The sequence below is a fragment of the Mirounga angustirostris genome, unplaced genomic scaffold (genome assembly GCF_029215605.1).
Source record: "Mirounga angustirostris isolate CCGP_5_RB_7025 unplaced genomic scaffold, mMirAng1.0.hap1 SCAF_17, whole genome shotgun sequence".
Lineage (NCBI taxonomy): Eukaryota > Metazoa > Chordata > Mammalia > Carnivora > Phocidae > Mirounga > Mirounga angustirostris.
In genome coordinates, this window is record NW_026991725.1 from 11,523,608 (window position 1) to 11,539,640 (window position 16,033).

General features: G+C 36.9%; 1 protein-coding gene across 1 annotated transcript in view; it reads right to left on the minus strand.

The window, feature by feature from the left end:
* Positions 1-1,498: 1,498 nt before the first annotated feature.
* Positions 1,499-16,033, minus strand: part of APPBP2 (amyloid beta precursor protein binding protein 2) — a 61,517-nt gene continuing 46,982 nt past the window's right edge. Inside the window, exons 7-13 of the mRNA XM_045889311.3 lie at positions 14,913-14,980; positions 14,727-14,832; positions 13,902-14,026; positions 10,248-10,333; positions 8,516-8,706; positions 6,224-6,389; positions 1,499-5,208 (exon numbers count right to left, since the gene is read on the minus strand). Of these exons, the coding sequence (XP_045745267.1) occupies positions 4,955-5,208; positions 6,224-6,389; positions 8,516-8,706; positions 10,248-10,333; positions 13,902-14,026; positions 14,727-14,832; positions 14,913-14,980 (996 nt within the window). The 3' untranslated portion in view covers positions 1,499-4,954. The remainder of the gene's footprint in view (positions 5,209-6,223; positions 6,390-8,515; positions 8,707-10,247; positions 10,334-13,901; positions 14,027-14,726; positions 14,833-14,912; positions 14,981-16,033) is intronic.

Consider the following 16,033-nt stretch of genomic DNA (forward strand, 5'->3'; position numbering starts at 1 on the left):
TAATGTCTTTTTAACTAAATTTTAAATAAAATGGGGCTTAAGTACCAAGAAGAGGCAATTCAAACTTTCAGGGAAGGCTTCCTTGTCCTTTGAGTTTGACAGATGAATGAAAGTTTAGGCACAAAATGGCATTCTATACAAAAGAGAGAACAGCATGTTCAAAGTCATGGGAATGTAAAAAGAAAAATTTAAAAAGTCAGTCTCATTGCAGGTGGCAAGCGAAATCAACCCAGTGCTGACTATTCCAAGTGAAGGTGGGATTTTGTTGAAATGTTAATTTTCTTTGTATTAACTTAAAATTTGGTTTCATTTCCAGCACGAGCAGGTTCTGTGTGCTTACGATTCATGCTGTTTCATGGCAGATTTTCTTAAAGACCTAATTTGGGGGCGCCCGGGTGGCTCAGTCGTTAAGCGTCTGCCTTCGGCTCAGGTCATGATCCTAGGGTCCTGGGATGGAGCCCGGCATCGAGCTCCCTGCTCCGTGGGAAGCCTGCTTCTCCCTCTCTCACTCCCCCTGCTTGTGTTCCCTCTCTCGCTGTGTGTCTCTCTCTCTGTCCATTAAATAAATAAAATCTTTTAAAAAAAAAACAATAAAAACAGGTTGCAATAATAATCCCAAGTCCCGACCAAAAGTGATCACAACTGAACTGGAAACAGATACACTATGAATGCAGGAACACTATATTTATTAGGTCAATAATTCATTTTTAGCAATACAAGTACAGAATATATCACAATGCTGGTTACAAACATACTTAGTATGGTTCAATGGTTACAAATAATGGTGGGCACTACAAGTTTGTGTTAAGGATGATACGAAAGGTCATTCTGACACAATGAAGAATTGTCTTAAAAAAATCTCAATGACCCTAGATATTTCTATAGAAATTACTGTGGCACTATTAGTGGGGATTTTCATGTAAAGAATTGTTAGTAATTTGCTTCATTAAGAGCTCTTGAGCCTATTAAACTAAAATCCCCTGTTGCTTAATAAAATATAAAAATAGTACTGACTTGGTAATATTTAATAAAATGTAGCATTCATTCACATCATAAAAGTAGAACTACACTGAAAAGTTTTAGTTACCATGGCAACATCTCTCCATAAAAGGAATATACAGAAATGAGTAATGTTACACAAATGGTACCTGCGACAATTATTTAGTGACCCAACACTTAACTTGTGCACCACAAACCAGGTTTTCTAGATATCTATATATAGCATATATTTTTAATCTTAAATTTTACTTTTGAAAAAAAATGTGCACTTCAACAAACTCACTAAGGCCACTCATGCTATAGATACCTAGGACTGCAATTAAAGAACAGTATTATTTAGTAAATCCTAAAGCACACTCCTTCAGATCACCGACAGGGTCAAACCAGTTTTCTGCCTAACACATTCCTGAGATTTGTGGACAATACAACTACTAGTGTTCAAGCTGGAGATTAATCCAAATGTCAGATTAAAAAAAAATTTTTTTTTTTTCCTAGCAAGAACTGAGGTCCTCCAAAGCCAAGAGGTGAAATATATACATCAATTTTTAAAGCAAAAATAAAACTCTTAAAAAAGTTCGTACTTATATAAATAAGTATTTTTCCAGTAGTAACTTTGTCATCCAGAAAAGGAACAGTTTGCAAGCAGCAAGGCTACAAATTCTGGGGAAAAAATAAAGACCAAGTGGCAGTTAAGAGTACCTGCTAACTAAGCAAACCATTGTTTCAATTTGTACAGTATGGCCAAAAGCTTCCGTCGTGTTTTAGGTGCCGACTGTTGAGCACTCTGTGTGCATGTAAGGAGTTGCCAAATGGCACTCTACAGTTATTTATAAGGTAGCAGCCTCTGTACTTAATTTTCACAACATTATGAACTCTTCCCAAACAGGCTAGGAACAAAGGCCTTTGTCAAATCTTTAATTTCACAAATTAATTAACCACGTACCTGCACACGGATTACTACAGAGCAACAGTGAGTTTGTTTTTAACCAAGGAGAGACAGAGCTTCAATGACAAGAAGGGTCCTAAAGTTTTGGGGACCCATAAAAACTGTGGTCTAAAAAACCCCATTGGTTCTATTACACTGGATGCAGGAGTGACTGACCATCTGTGTGGCACAGGAGAGCGCCCCGATGCACCCAATCTGAGTAGCACCAACTTTGGGAAAGAGACTGGGTAAGAGAGAAGAAATGAAAGTCAGGGAAGGATGAGACCAAAGGCCGCTTACTTAACATTACTTTGCTGAACTTCCAGAGAAATCTTTAAGTTGGTCTAGGCTTCCTTACACACAACCCCCACCATATGTGAAAAGTTTGTGTAAGCTATTGGTTATTGTGAGGTAAATTTTATTCTTTTGAGATTCTTTTTAACCCCATAAAGTACTAACATTCACCTCTCTAAGCTACCCTAAACATCCCTAGGAATGATAAATCCCACACTTAGAATCATTAGGGTATTATTCTTCATTACAACCAGAATTAATAACATACTCTTTGTTATATCATTTACAAGCTGTCAATCTCTTCTCAGCCTACAGTTTTTGCATTAAACCAAAGTGTACGGACTTACAGAAAAGTACATTAAAGCAGTGGTAATAAAGGGAAACTACCAATGCTATTTAGGAAAACTGGCTGCCACGTAACATTATCACCCTGTGATCTTAGGCTTCTAAATATCATGTTGCTTTATCACTGAGTGTGAGCTAAGTTGAGCTCAAACTGAATTAAGAGAGGATGAGGCCTTAAGTCATTTGCTTGATTTTATCCTAGGAAATGCTATATGTGCACAAAACCAAAAGATACAGATTGATTAAAAAAAAAAAAACTTCATATGGAAACGTTAAGTTTCAAAATATTTATTGAAAAACAATTTACCATGACATTCCTATACCACAAACATACCACATGACTCTAAATAACCAACAAAAGTATACAAAGCCTATCCTGGAAATATCTTTGGAGGTATTAAATATATAGGCCTGTGAGGATAGAGCTGAGTAACTTAATAAATGTTAGTCCTTGGTCACACAGACTATTTGGTAAATAATAAAGAGGTGCCTCTTGGCATTAGACTGCAATTAACTGGGAGGGGAGGAGCAGGTGTGCCAATGTACTCTTTCTAAAATGAAAAAGAAAATAATTCAAATTGAGGAATAAACCCAGGTTTTGAAATCACGGTTACAATATTAGGGTCTGGGCTTGCTTCATCTCTGTCTGTACCTCCCCCAGTCAATCCCCTCCTGGGGACTTAAAAACACTGGCTCATAACTAACAAGACTGCAAGTAACAGTTTTAAACAAGATTAGGTTTGGGAAGTTCAAAAAAGTGTTGAAAATCAAATTTACCTGAAATCTCCAATTAATTTTTCTGTACTCAATGTGGCAGTTTAGATTTCTTCCCCCCTCCAACCCCAGCGTGCATGTTAAAAGAAAACCAAAATTCAACACACATCCACTCACCCACAGACTACTCCAAGCATTAGCCAAGAGCAACATCTGACAGCCAAGTCATGAACCCCTGAAAATAGGGGGGAAAACCCTGATTCTTAACTACAGAGGCACCAGTTAGGCCACTACAGTAAGAATTGAGGTAACAGCAAAAGACCTTTTTGTTTCTTAATTGCTACATGTCACTTTCCAAATTTGAGTATTAATTACCTCAATATTAAATAACCTGACTGGCTTAAGATTACAAAAATCAAAACCCAATAAACAGGAAGACAAGTTAGTGAAACATATATAATTAGGGGATCTCTGCATTTGACTCTTGAATTTCAAATAAAATGACACAGCTGTACTATTATTTACCATAAAAATGAAGGATCTCTAAGAATTGCTTCTTTTGGGCATTCATTTTTCCATTAATCCCCACAAACCATATAGTAACCTAAAGTTCCCACCCATGAGCTATTTCACGACTCTTAGCCAATATACTTGTTAATTGCATTGATTATTAGGGTAACATTTAAAACGAGGGGGATGGTTGCAGCAGATATTTATAGACTTGCTTATGGCACTGCCATCTGTGCACACTGACTAAAGATACACCATCGAAATTGCCAAATCTCCCTAGTTTGGTGTCTAATTACATTAATATAATTTTTGCATTATCACTTTTCATTATACCTCTAAATGAAACATTCTACTGATAAAAGTATATGCAGGGGCTAAAATAATTACCTACAGCCTCTGGTCCAAATAACCCCTTTCTACATTAGGCTGGTCCTTTTTAAGTCCTCCTGGTCCTGTTCGCAAACGCTTTCAGAGCATCTTGCATTGTTGTACCAAAAAACCCTGAAACAACCAAAGGGTTAATAAAACTGCTGGTCTGTCAGCTTTTCTATTACTTACAGATCAACACTGGTCCAGTTCAGATGAATCTGACAATCCTTCCCTGTAATAGAGCTCTGGAGTGGCTGTTTCCACTTCTCTGGGTAAGGTAGCCAAACTTAAGTCAGGATGTCCCTCTTCTACTAGTACTGTGTTAACTTTTCTATACTGCATATAAAGATTTTCCCCATAAAATTTCTTTACAATACAGTATTGAATACCTCCACAAGGAAGAATATGTTAAAAAGTTGTTAAAATCATCCTTACATAATAAGAATGCAACTCTTTTAAACTCTTAAATAGTTTTATTTAGGGGTTCTTTTCAGGCTTTCTGCAAAATGAATTATTTTTTAAAATGGAAAAAAAAAAAAAAAAGATTTCCTGTTGTTTGTTCTACTAGGTTGAAAATATGGGCCAGACTACTTATACATGCGGTACATGCTGAATATAACTGAATATATGCTTATTCCTACGGACACTCTGCAAGGTAGGGATCACCCAAATAGGGTCAATGGACTGGACCAGTGTTTCAATGCAAATTCCAGCCCCAAAAAACAACATGGTTTTGATTTCACAGTATGAATTCCCTGGAATCTGGGAAAAGGTAAATTAGTTAACTGAGGTCCTCCCTCAGCAGCTCGGTCCCTCAACATTCTGAGAAATCAAGAAGGACTGCACCACTTCTTCAGTGGATTGGGGGCTGGTGTTAACATCTTCAAGAGCATCGGTCACCGAATACTGACGATCTCGCAACCGGTTCCAGTTAGACAGAACATTGTGATATTCAAACACTTTCTCATAATTTCCAATGGAGTTGTAAAGTTTAATGAGACCTCGGTAATCATATTCTAGTCCACTGTAGCCTTCACCAAACAGTTTCTTCCCTGAAAGTAAAACACACATACACACACGCACAGGGGGAAAAAGAAAAAGAAAGCTCAAATAATGAAACAAGAGGTTCTTAAATAACACAAGCTCAATTCTTTAAATAAGGTGGCTTCATTTTATTTCCTAGGCTAAATGAGAAACTAATGAGATTGGGTACCCACAGACAAGATGAATATTAGAATTAAGAACTTCTGTTCTTTGAAAGGCACCATTTAGAAACAAGGAGCAGAGTGAGTTATCTATCTTACAACATATATAACCAACAAAGGGCTTGCTGCATCCATAGTATATGAAGACCTTATATATATAAATCAATAAGGAATGACAGACAATTCAATATAAAAATAGGGAAGGATTTTTTTTTTTTTTTTAAGTAAACTCTACCCTTAACATGGGACTCAAACCCATGACCCTGAGATCAAGAGTCACATGCTCTACTGACGGAGCCAGCCAGGTGCCCCCAAAACAGGGGAAAATTTTAACAGGCACATTAGATGATGACTACAGTATGTTATTTTGTAATCTTATTTCCTGAAATGGAAACAATCCAAATGTTCTGAATGTCCATTAAGAGTAGAATGGATAAATAATGATATACTAATCCAATAAAATATTATATAGCACTGGAAATTAATAAGCAATAGTGTTATGGAACAACACAGATGTATTTCACAATTCATGTTCACCAAAAGAAACCAGACATGTAAAAATATACATTGCATAATTCCATTGGTAACATGTTCAAAAAGGGAGGTGGAGGGAGTAGTAACTACACAACTAGTTTAGAATAACTCCTCCTGCCTCAACTGTCATACTTCTTACTACTGGCTTCAACATCAATAAATCATCTTTAGCAAAATGTTTCAGATGATTTTTGGGTGGCTTCTGGATATCCTTAGCAGCTCTAAACTCCTTTAACTCTTCGTAATTACACTTCCCTTACACAACATATAAGACATGTTGACATGTTGATACTAATCAATTGACTAAGAAAATTTTAAAATAACATACCAATCGCTATAGATCGCAAATAAAGTTTCTCAGCATTTTCGTACTGATTCATGTCATAATTGTACAGAGAAGCCAGATGTCCCACTGAAAGGGCTACTTCATAATCTTCTTGACCAAGAAGTTGCTCTTTTATCTGAATTGCTTTGATATGCATTTCTTCAGCTTCCTGAAAAATAATTAAGCTGTTTTAGCCATTAGATTATACTCTTGTATTAACAGTTCTCAGCCAATGAGTAAGACTCTTCTAAATGCCAAGACATGGATGGCATAAGATAATCAGATCAGAGGACATACTACGTTAATCCAAAAGCTGCCTAGGGGAAGATTACTGGTTTGGGAAGCCATGCACACAAGCTGATGACAGTGAGTGTCCTACGCCAAAAATGACGAGAAAATCTGTCCTGGTAATAAAAAATTGTTAGAAGAAGGGCGCCTGGGTGGCTCAGTTGGTTAAGCAACTGCCTTCGGCTCAGGTCATGATCCTGGAGTCCTGGGATCGAGTCCCGCATCGGGCTCCCTGCTCAGCAGGGAGTCTGCTTCTCCCTCTGACCCTCCCCCCTCTCATGCTCTCTCTATCTCATTCTCTCTCAAATAAATGAATAAAATCTTTTTAAAAAAACCCAAAAAACATTAAAAAAAAAAATTGTTAGAAGAAATTAACATCAAAACTTTTTTTTTTTTTTTAAGATTTTTATTTATTCATTTGACAGAGATAGACACAGCAAGAGAGGGAACACAAGCAGGGACAGAGGGAGAGGGAGAAGCAGGCCTCCCGCAGAGCGAGGAGCCCAATGTGGGGCTCGATCCCAGGACTCTGAGATCATGACCTGAGCCGAAGGCAGATGCTTAACGCCTGAGCCACCCAGGCGCCCCAACATCAAAACTTTCTAAAATGACAATTATTTCTTTGTTAACATGCTCCAAAATTTAAACCTTGTTAAGAAACTTCATACTATCGTATGTTCAGTTATATAGGCACACGCTTTATTTTTTGGAATTTTGACAATAAAACTCAGGTTAACTGAGGGATATGTAAGGATTTTCAGGTTAAAAAAAAAAGAATGTCTGACCCTAAAATGAACAATATTAAGAATTTATAACCCAGGGCGCCTGGGTGGCACACTTGGTAAAGCGACTGCCCTCGGTTCAGGTCATGATCCTGGAGTCCACGGATCGAGTCCCGCCATCGGACTCCCTGCTCAGCAGGGAGTCTGCTTCTCCCTCTGACCCTCTCCCCTCTCGTGTGCTCTCTCTCTCTCATTCTCTCTCTCTCAAATAAATAAAATCTTAAAAAAAAAAAAGAGAGAATTTATAACCCAAAATTTTAAAAGAGAATTCAGTAAATTTTTATCACCACAATTAATAATACTTGTAATATCTGACATTTCTTGCATACCTACCATGTGCCAGACATTATGCTAAGGGCTACACTTTTTTTTTTAAGATTTTATTTATTTGAGAGAGAGAGAGAGAGAAAGAGAGCGAGCATGAGCTGGGAGAGGGGCAGAGGGAGAAGTAGACTCCCCGCTGAGCAGGGAGCCCGAAGATCCTAGGACCCCATCATGGTCTGAGCTGAAGGCACATGCTTAACTGACTGCATCACCCAGGCGCCCCTGCTAAGGGCTACACTTAACATAACTAACACTAGTTATGTTAGTTGTTGTTGTTGTTGTTTAAAGATTTATTTATTTATTTTTAAAGAGATTGAGTGAGAGACAGAGACTGTGAGTGTGTGCGCCCAAGCTGGGGGAGGGACAGAAGGAGATAATCTTTGAGCAGACTCCCCGCTGAGGGGGGAGTCCAACTGGGGTTTGATCTCACAACCCATGAGATCATAACCTGAGCTGAAACCAAGAGTTGGATGCTCAACTGACTGAGCCACCCAGGCGTCCCCCTTTCTTTCTTTTTTAAAGTTTTTATTTATTTAAGTAATTTCTGCACCCAACGTGGGGCTCAAACTACCCTGAGATCAACAGTCACATGCTCTTTTGACTGAGCCAGACAGGTGCCCCGCTAATAGCTATGTTTTAAGTCTAACTATAATAACCGTATCAGCCTTTGTGGTTTGATATTATGTCTTATTTTTCCATGGTTTGGATTTTGAATTTTATTTATATTTCGACTCTGTTGTTTTTATACTAGCTATTTTCTCAATTCTTTTGTGGAATAAGGTAGGAGTATAATAAATGTACATTTTATTACTGAAGGTTACTGAAGATGTATTATTTAAGATTATACTTTACTACCTAAAATTATTGAGTGAGAGAAAAAGATAGTAAAACATGCTTGTACCTTAAATTTTCTCATTGACTGGTAAAGTCTTCCAAGGTTTCCATAGTGTTTTGCAGTCTGTACATTAAATTCCCCAAAAGCTTTTTTAGCTAACTGGAGTGAAGACAGGTGCAAATCATGAGCTTCCTGAAGCAGCCTCTGTTCAGTTTCTTTATTATGACAGTCGATTGCAATCTCCTCTAAAATAAGGGCTGATTAAGAAAGCAATAAAATTAACATACTTCCAAACCATCTATCAAGGCTAATCAGAGCATATAATTTAAAATTAAATTCTATAAATGTTTGTGGTTATGGACTAGAACTGGTAAAGATGAATTCTACGATAATGAAAAAACAGACTTCTGGGGGTCATTCTAGTTTGCATAGTATAATAAACTTCAAATTTAAGAGAAACAATGGTATACATCAAGTATTTTGCAGAATTTCTGCTCTACTAGACTACGATGTTTTGCTGATGTGAATTTCTTATTTAAAGCAATGCAAGACAACAAGGCAAAGGCAAAATTTTAAAGTTATGAAACTGTGTCAAGGAGTAGCTAAGCACTGCTGAACACTTTGAAATCACACCATAAAATACGACCTTTAACCAAAGACAACGAAAAGAACTGGTTTCCTGCTACTACCTTGACCAACCAAATCAGGCAAGAAGACAGCGCAATTTCAAAGTCACATATAAGACTTCCAAATTCTATTTAAAGTCTTAAAAATACATATTCTTTTACGAGGTAATTTTATTCTAGGAAAATTGTCCATATGCACAAAAGTAAAAGATGTTTAGTTCACTGAAGCGTTTTTAAAGAACAAAAGGATATATATCCATATGTACTGCAATGAAAAAATGTCTGTACGGTATTAAGTGAAAAAAGCAGAATATAAAACTAAAAAAATTCATTCATTCCATTATTTGGAGAAAAAAAAGGTCTAAAAAATAGTCACCAAAATGCTGAATCTGGATTGGTGGGATTTCAGGTGACTTAATTCATTATTTTCTCTTTTCTCTCTAACTTTTAATTTTTACAACAATTATGTATTACTTGTGTAACTTAAAATCCAAACCTAGAGGGGGGAAAAGAACCAGTTCAAGAATTAAGGTAAAATTTCTCCAGCAGGCATGGAATTACCACATGGGTGACCCAATGATATTGGCAAAATAAATGCTTTTTAAATTAAAGGGCTTTGGTAGTGATTAGAAGAAAAGAAGAAAGTGGTATTTGGTAAGAGCCTTGCAACATTAAGGGTAACCTGACAGAAAACTGAGTTTCAAAATCCTGCACTATAAAGCTGAAGGTACGTGAAAAACCCATTACTGTGCAATCATCATGTTATTCTTGCTTTCATCCTCCCCTCAAAAGAAATGAATGAATGAAGGCATGACAGAGAGGAAAAGGGGGTGAGGGGAGGGAGGGAGGAAGGAAGGAAGGAAGAAAAAAAAGCGACAAAAGTTATTCTGGCTTATTAACAACGCTGTATGAGAGAAGCGAACCTTTTATTATGAACCGCTGGAAATTCTTAAGTAGAGTTATAGGCAGATACTTCAAATCAGTGACTTGGCTATCTCAGTAATATGCAGATAGTCTAATCCTATGCTACTACCTGAAGACATAAACAGCCCTATTTTAAACTATGTGTATCATTAAAATATATGAGACTAGACATCTAGTACAACTGACAGCAAAAGAAATCTAAAAAATATATATATACAGGTATACTGGAGACTAATTGCAAAGGGTACCTTTCACCCTCTTTGAAGAAGCCAAAAGAAGATGATCTTCAGGTAGGATGTGGGTAATGATACCAATAGCTCTTTCGGCATGAAATCTGTAATACAGACAAATATATTCTGGCATTTCTTTTTAGTTATAAATAATTACAGCATTTTTAAAAAAAACCTCACAACTTATAATACTGATGGAATTTCTAAACCTATCTGTGGTAAAGGTACTGTTTTTTGTTTTTTAAATTTCTGATCTGTTGTGGACTGAACTTTTAAAATATCCACTGGATTTCTATCTCCCACAGAACAAACTGTGAAGTTGTTATCATAGCCTACAAGGCTCACCATGTTTTTCCCCTGCTACCTGTCTGACCTCATCTATCACTCTCAGAAACAGCCCTCTAGGAGCACCTGAGTGGCTCAGCTTGTTAAGTGTCTGCCTTCGGCTCTGGTCATGATCCTGGGTTCCTGGGATCTAGCTCTGCATCGGGCTCTCTGCTCAGCGGGAGGCCTGCTTCTTCCTTTCCCACTCCCCCTGCTTGTGTTCCCTCTCTCGCTGTCAAATAAATAAATAAAATCTTTTAAAAAAAGAAAAAAGAAAAGAAACAGCCCTCTCCATCTCCTCTAGCCACAGGCCTCGTACTTTTCTGAACATGCAAAGCATACTCTCACCTAGGACTCTTGCACTTACTTTACCGTCTCTATGGAATACTATCCCCCTGAATATCCACCCACATGGCTCACTCTTCAATGAAAAGCCTTTCCAGACCAGCTTATACAAAAGTCCCTAAAGGGGGAGCCTGGGTGGCTCAGTTGGTTCAGCGACTGCCTTCGGCTCAGGTCACGATCCTGGAGTCCCGGGATCGAGTCCTGCATCGGGCTCCCTGCTCGCAGGGAGTCTGCTTCTCCCTCTGACCCTCCCCCCTCTCATGCTCTCTTTCATTCTCTCCCTCTCAAATAAATAAATAAAATCTTAAAAAAAAAAAAAAAAGTCCCTAAAAAACTTACCATGGCTCTTTACTCTTAGTTTACCTTAATCTTCTTCACATATGTGTTCTCAGCTGATATGTCTAGTTATTTGTTTATGGCCCATCTCACCAAACAGAAGGTAAGCTGCCTATTTTATCTACCAGTTTCTTTCAAATAACTCCAAGTCCTCTATCTCCATCTGCCAGGTAATTATTAATTTTCTCAGATCTGTTTTCTAGTTCACTAACTGTTTCTTTAGTTGTGTCCAATGTGCTGTTTGTATACTGAGTTTTAATGTAAATGACTATTTTCTAATTTTAGCTGCTACATTTTATTTTTTATAACAGCTCTTACTGAGATATAATTCATACCACACAAGTTGCCCACTAAAATGTACAATTCAATGGTTTTTAGTATATTCACAGAGTTGTGCACCCATCACCACAAGCAATTTCAGTGTATTTTCATGACCCTAAAAAGAAACACTGGCCCATTAGTAGTCTCTCACCATGTTCCTCCAACCCTATCAGCCCATGGCAACCACAAATTTATTTTCTGTCTCTCATACATTTGCCTATTCTGGACATGTCAAAAAAATGGAATCATACAATACGGGGTCCTTTGTGACTAGCTTCTTTCAATTAGCAGAATGTTTTCAAGGTTCATCCAGGTTGTAGCATGTATCAGTTATTTTGTTTTTATTATTTATTTATTTATTTATTTATTTATTTATTTATTTATTTATTTATTAAAGATTTTATTTATTTATTTGAGAGAGAGAGAAAGCATGAGGTGGGGAGGGTCAGAGGGAGAAGCAGACTCCTCGCTGAGCAAGGAGCCCGATGCGGGACTCGATCCCGGGACTCCAGGATCATGACCTGAGCCAAAGGCAGTCGCTTAACCAACTGAGCCACCCAGGCGCCCTATTTTGTTTTTAAATCTGCGCTTTACCCCCCTTTATTTTCCCTCCAAAATATTACCGATTCATTCTTTTACATCAGTGTCAGCAAATTTTTTCTGTAAAGGGCCAGATAGCAAGTATTTTAGGCTGTGTGGGCCACACACTGTCTCAACTACTCAACTCTCCTGATGTAGCATGAAAGCAGCCATAGACAATACATGAGTGAATGAGTATTGCTATGTTCCAATAAAATGTTATTTTCCCTAAAGGCCACAGTTTGCTAACCCATTTTATATGCTTAATCATTTAAAGATACTTACTTTATAGTATCAAACAAGAAGTTCTGTTAGCCAATATTCTTTGAGTTCCAATTCTGTTTGTTATTTCTGCTGATTCTCATTGATAGAGGAAATGTTTCCTTACTTTATTTCAATTTTTTTTTTTTTTTAAGATTTTATTTATTTATTTGACACAGAGAGAGTGAGAGAGAGAGAGAGCATAAGCAGGGGGAGTGGCAGGCAGGCAGAGGGAGAGGCAGGCCCCGTGCTGAGCAAGGAGCCCGATGTGGGACTCGACCCCAGGACCCCGGGATCATGACCCGAGCCGAAGGCAGATGCCTAACGACTGAGCCACCCAGGCGCCCTATTTCAAAATTTTTTAATGGTGAATTCATCTTAGGTAGAGCTAGATCTATGGGAAGTCTGTTTGGTTTGGGTTGAGAATTTCCAAGGGTTTTGCATTTTCTCCCACAAGGCATCTCAGGAGAAATAGCAGTCCCAAAGAGCTTTTTAATGTTTTCCTCAGTTTGGGGATTCCTGAATACATGATGCAGTTATAAATTCCACTGTGAGGCTGTTTTTGGTTAACTGAGAGCCCAACCTGAGATGAATGAGTTTCCTTGTCCTCTTTCTTTCTTTTTATTTATTTATTTATTTATTTATTTATTTATTTATTTGAGAGAGAGAATGAGACAGAGAGAGAGAGGACGAGATGGGGGAGGGTCAGAGGGAGAAGCAGGCTCCCTGCCGAGCAGGGAGCCCGATGTGGGACTCGATCCCGGGACTCCAGGATCATGACCTGAGCCGAAGGCAGTCGCTTAACCAACTGAGCCACCCAGGCGCCCCTCCTTGTCCTCTTTCTTGCCAGTGGGAAATTTTTTGTTTTCCTCCTAGTCTTCCCTTTCCCTGACGGTGCAGGCTTGATCTTGACTTCAGGTGAGGGTTTCAGTTCTAACTCATAGTTTCCTGTGGACTAAATGCCTTATCTCATAAACCCAGGATTATTGTCCAACCAAGGTTTACACAAACTACTAAGCTTTCCAATCACCCTAGGGCAACTAGTTATACCATAGTTCATGCCTACCCTATTGGATTTTAGTCCATGAGTGGCCCTTGGGGACTTTCTTTCTCTCCTGCAAGCTCATTTATGCATTTACAAAGACAAAGACAACTGTTATATTTTACTCAGTATTTCTGCGTATTTTGAGCAAAATGTTTTTAGGTTAAGTCTGTCATTTAGCCAGAGGATACTATACTACTCAAAGAAAAATTACTGAAGTATTCAGAAGATAAGCCATATTCCTTACGAAAATATAGAACTCTCAATATTAAATCACATAACATCTAATTAAATGACTTATAAATTGGTATTATTTTAAATGACTTCAAGAACAGTTTAGGCATCTTGTTAAAGCTCCAGATGACAAATTTAATCTATAAATACATTAAATACTATTGCATTAGGAAAAACAAAACAACAGCAACAGCATTTAATCACTCACTGAAAAGGAACATGGAACTTACAGTGCATTGTCAAATTTCCCAGAGCTATACTGGTGAACATAAGAAGAATAAGCCAAGTCTTCATGAGCTGTTGCTACATGAATATTTTTGCCGCCAAACACTGACTGCCGAATGTCAAGGGCTGCCTGAAAGAGTCATGAAAATTATTATTAATATAAATCCTTAGAAAACACTACCCAGTAATACTAAGCATCCTACTAATTTAAATATATGTTCTACGTATCAATACCATCAGTTTTAAAGCAAAAGTCCTGCTGTATTTAAATCACACAAGAACATAAAAGTCACCAAAAGGCCTGGTTTTCTGAAGACTGAATCTAACTTATAAGACAATGGTTTCATAATAAAAATTATTCATATGTCTGAGAATCACAGCAGTGTTTTTCTATGTCCTTCTTTATAAGTGAACCATAAAATCAAGGATACCTTGTCCAGAGTGATGATGTCACACATTTACGTAAGAATGACTAATACAAGGCCTAAAATAATTGTTATCAACCCTCCTTGCTATTACAAAGACAGCTATAATGACTCATGCTAAATCAACAATGAAGATAAGTCAACCCCTGGGCAAATGAAAAATGGAAAATTACTCTTGTATATGAGCCCACAAGCCAAAAATTCTTTTCCTCAATGGTTTTCTGTAATTCCTAAAACATTTACTTCTAACCCTACTACATATTATTTAGTAAAAGAATGTTGTCCCATATACGAGGAGGGGCTCAGAAAGAGTTGTTCTTAGAGAGTGGGTTATATACCGCAAACAAATACAGATCAGCAAGTCAATTCAGGTTGAAAGAAAAAAAGCGTTAACTGTTAACATACCTGATAAATTGCAACAGACTGACAGATATTATCTACATTGAGTAAGTAGAACCCATAATCTAGCAGTGTATCAGAATATTTTGGGTGTTTGGATCCAAAATGATCCCTATAAAAAGATATAAAACTATTAGGATATAAAGCAGAGAGAGACAATTGGAAATAGTATTTTTTGTAACAATCACCTACCGTGCCAAATACACTGCATGTTTAATTAACTGTTCTGCTTTCTTAAATTCACGTTTTACAACACAAGCCTAAGGATAAAGTGAAAAATTATTAAATAACGCTCAAATAGTTAATTAGTGTGCTAAACTAAGTACAGATTATATAATCAGACTATGATGGTCCAAAAAAAAAAAAAAATCCTCAAACATAAATATAAGGGTTCTATTTGTAATTTCTTCCCTTCCAAGTACTCGAAAATTCTATTATAAACAGATCTGTACATATCCTGGGAAATTAAAAAGTTTAAAATTTTGACATTCTTGCCCAATACAAACCTGTTATAACAGAGTTACCCTACAAAGCTGGTATACTCCCATCATTCCAGATTATATCATAAGTAAATGGGGGGAGGGTTCAACATAGCATTTTCTAAGCTACTTATTTATATCCTAGTTCTAGAGTGGCTTAAGTATCTTGTAGTCTTCATCTGTTAGTTCTAAAATGCACAGAATTTCAAGTTTTCCTATTCTTAAAATATTTTGATTCATGAAAACAGCCAGTCGTTTTCAAACTCTTAAATATTACCTGCATATAAATATACAAATCTTGCACATAATTAAACTGTCTTTATATTAATGGTATATCCAATGTTTTAAATTAATTAAAAACATAATATCTCTCTTCTAGCTCTGATAATAATCTGAACAGTTATGCTACGTACTTGTCTAAAATAACTTATCTAGTAAGTTTCACAGAAATCTTAGACTCTTATAAATCTATAATTTTAGAATCTTTCTTCTAATTAAAATTTCCGTAATTAAAACTAACCAAAATGAAATATTCAAAATCAAAAAAACTCTGGGTAGAAAGAATATATTTGAAAAGCACATCAATGTTTTAAAGCCTCAGTACACCAAACCAGCAATTTAAAAATAAATGGCTTCAGAGAGTGAATGCATTTATCTATAGAATAAGAAGAAACTAAAGGGAAAATCAAGCAGCTCAAGAATAGGAATCTGTGACACTGTGAGGCTGCAATACTATCACTCAAAGATTTAATACTAGGTTAGCCTTTAGGAGAAAAATGACCAAAATCCACACAATTGTGGCATGAGGAATTCAGGTTGCTGGAAAGGTTAAGA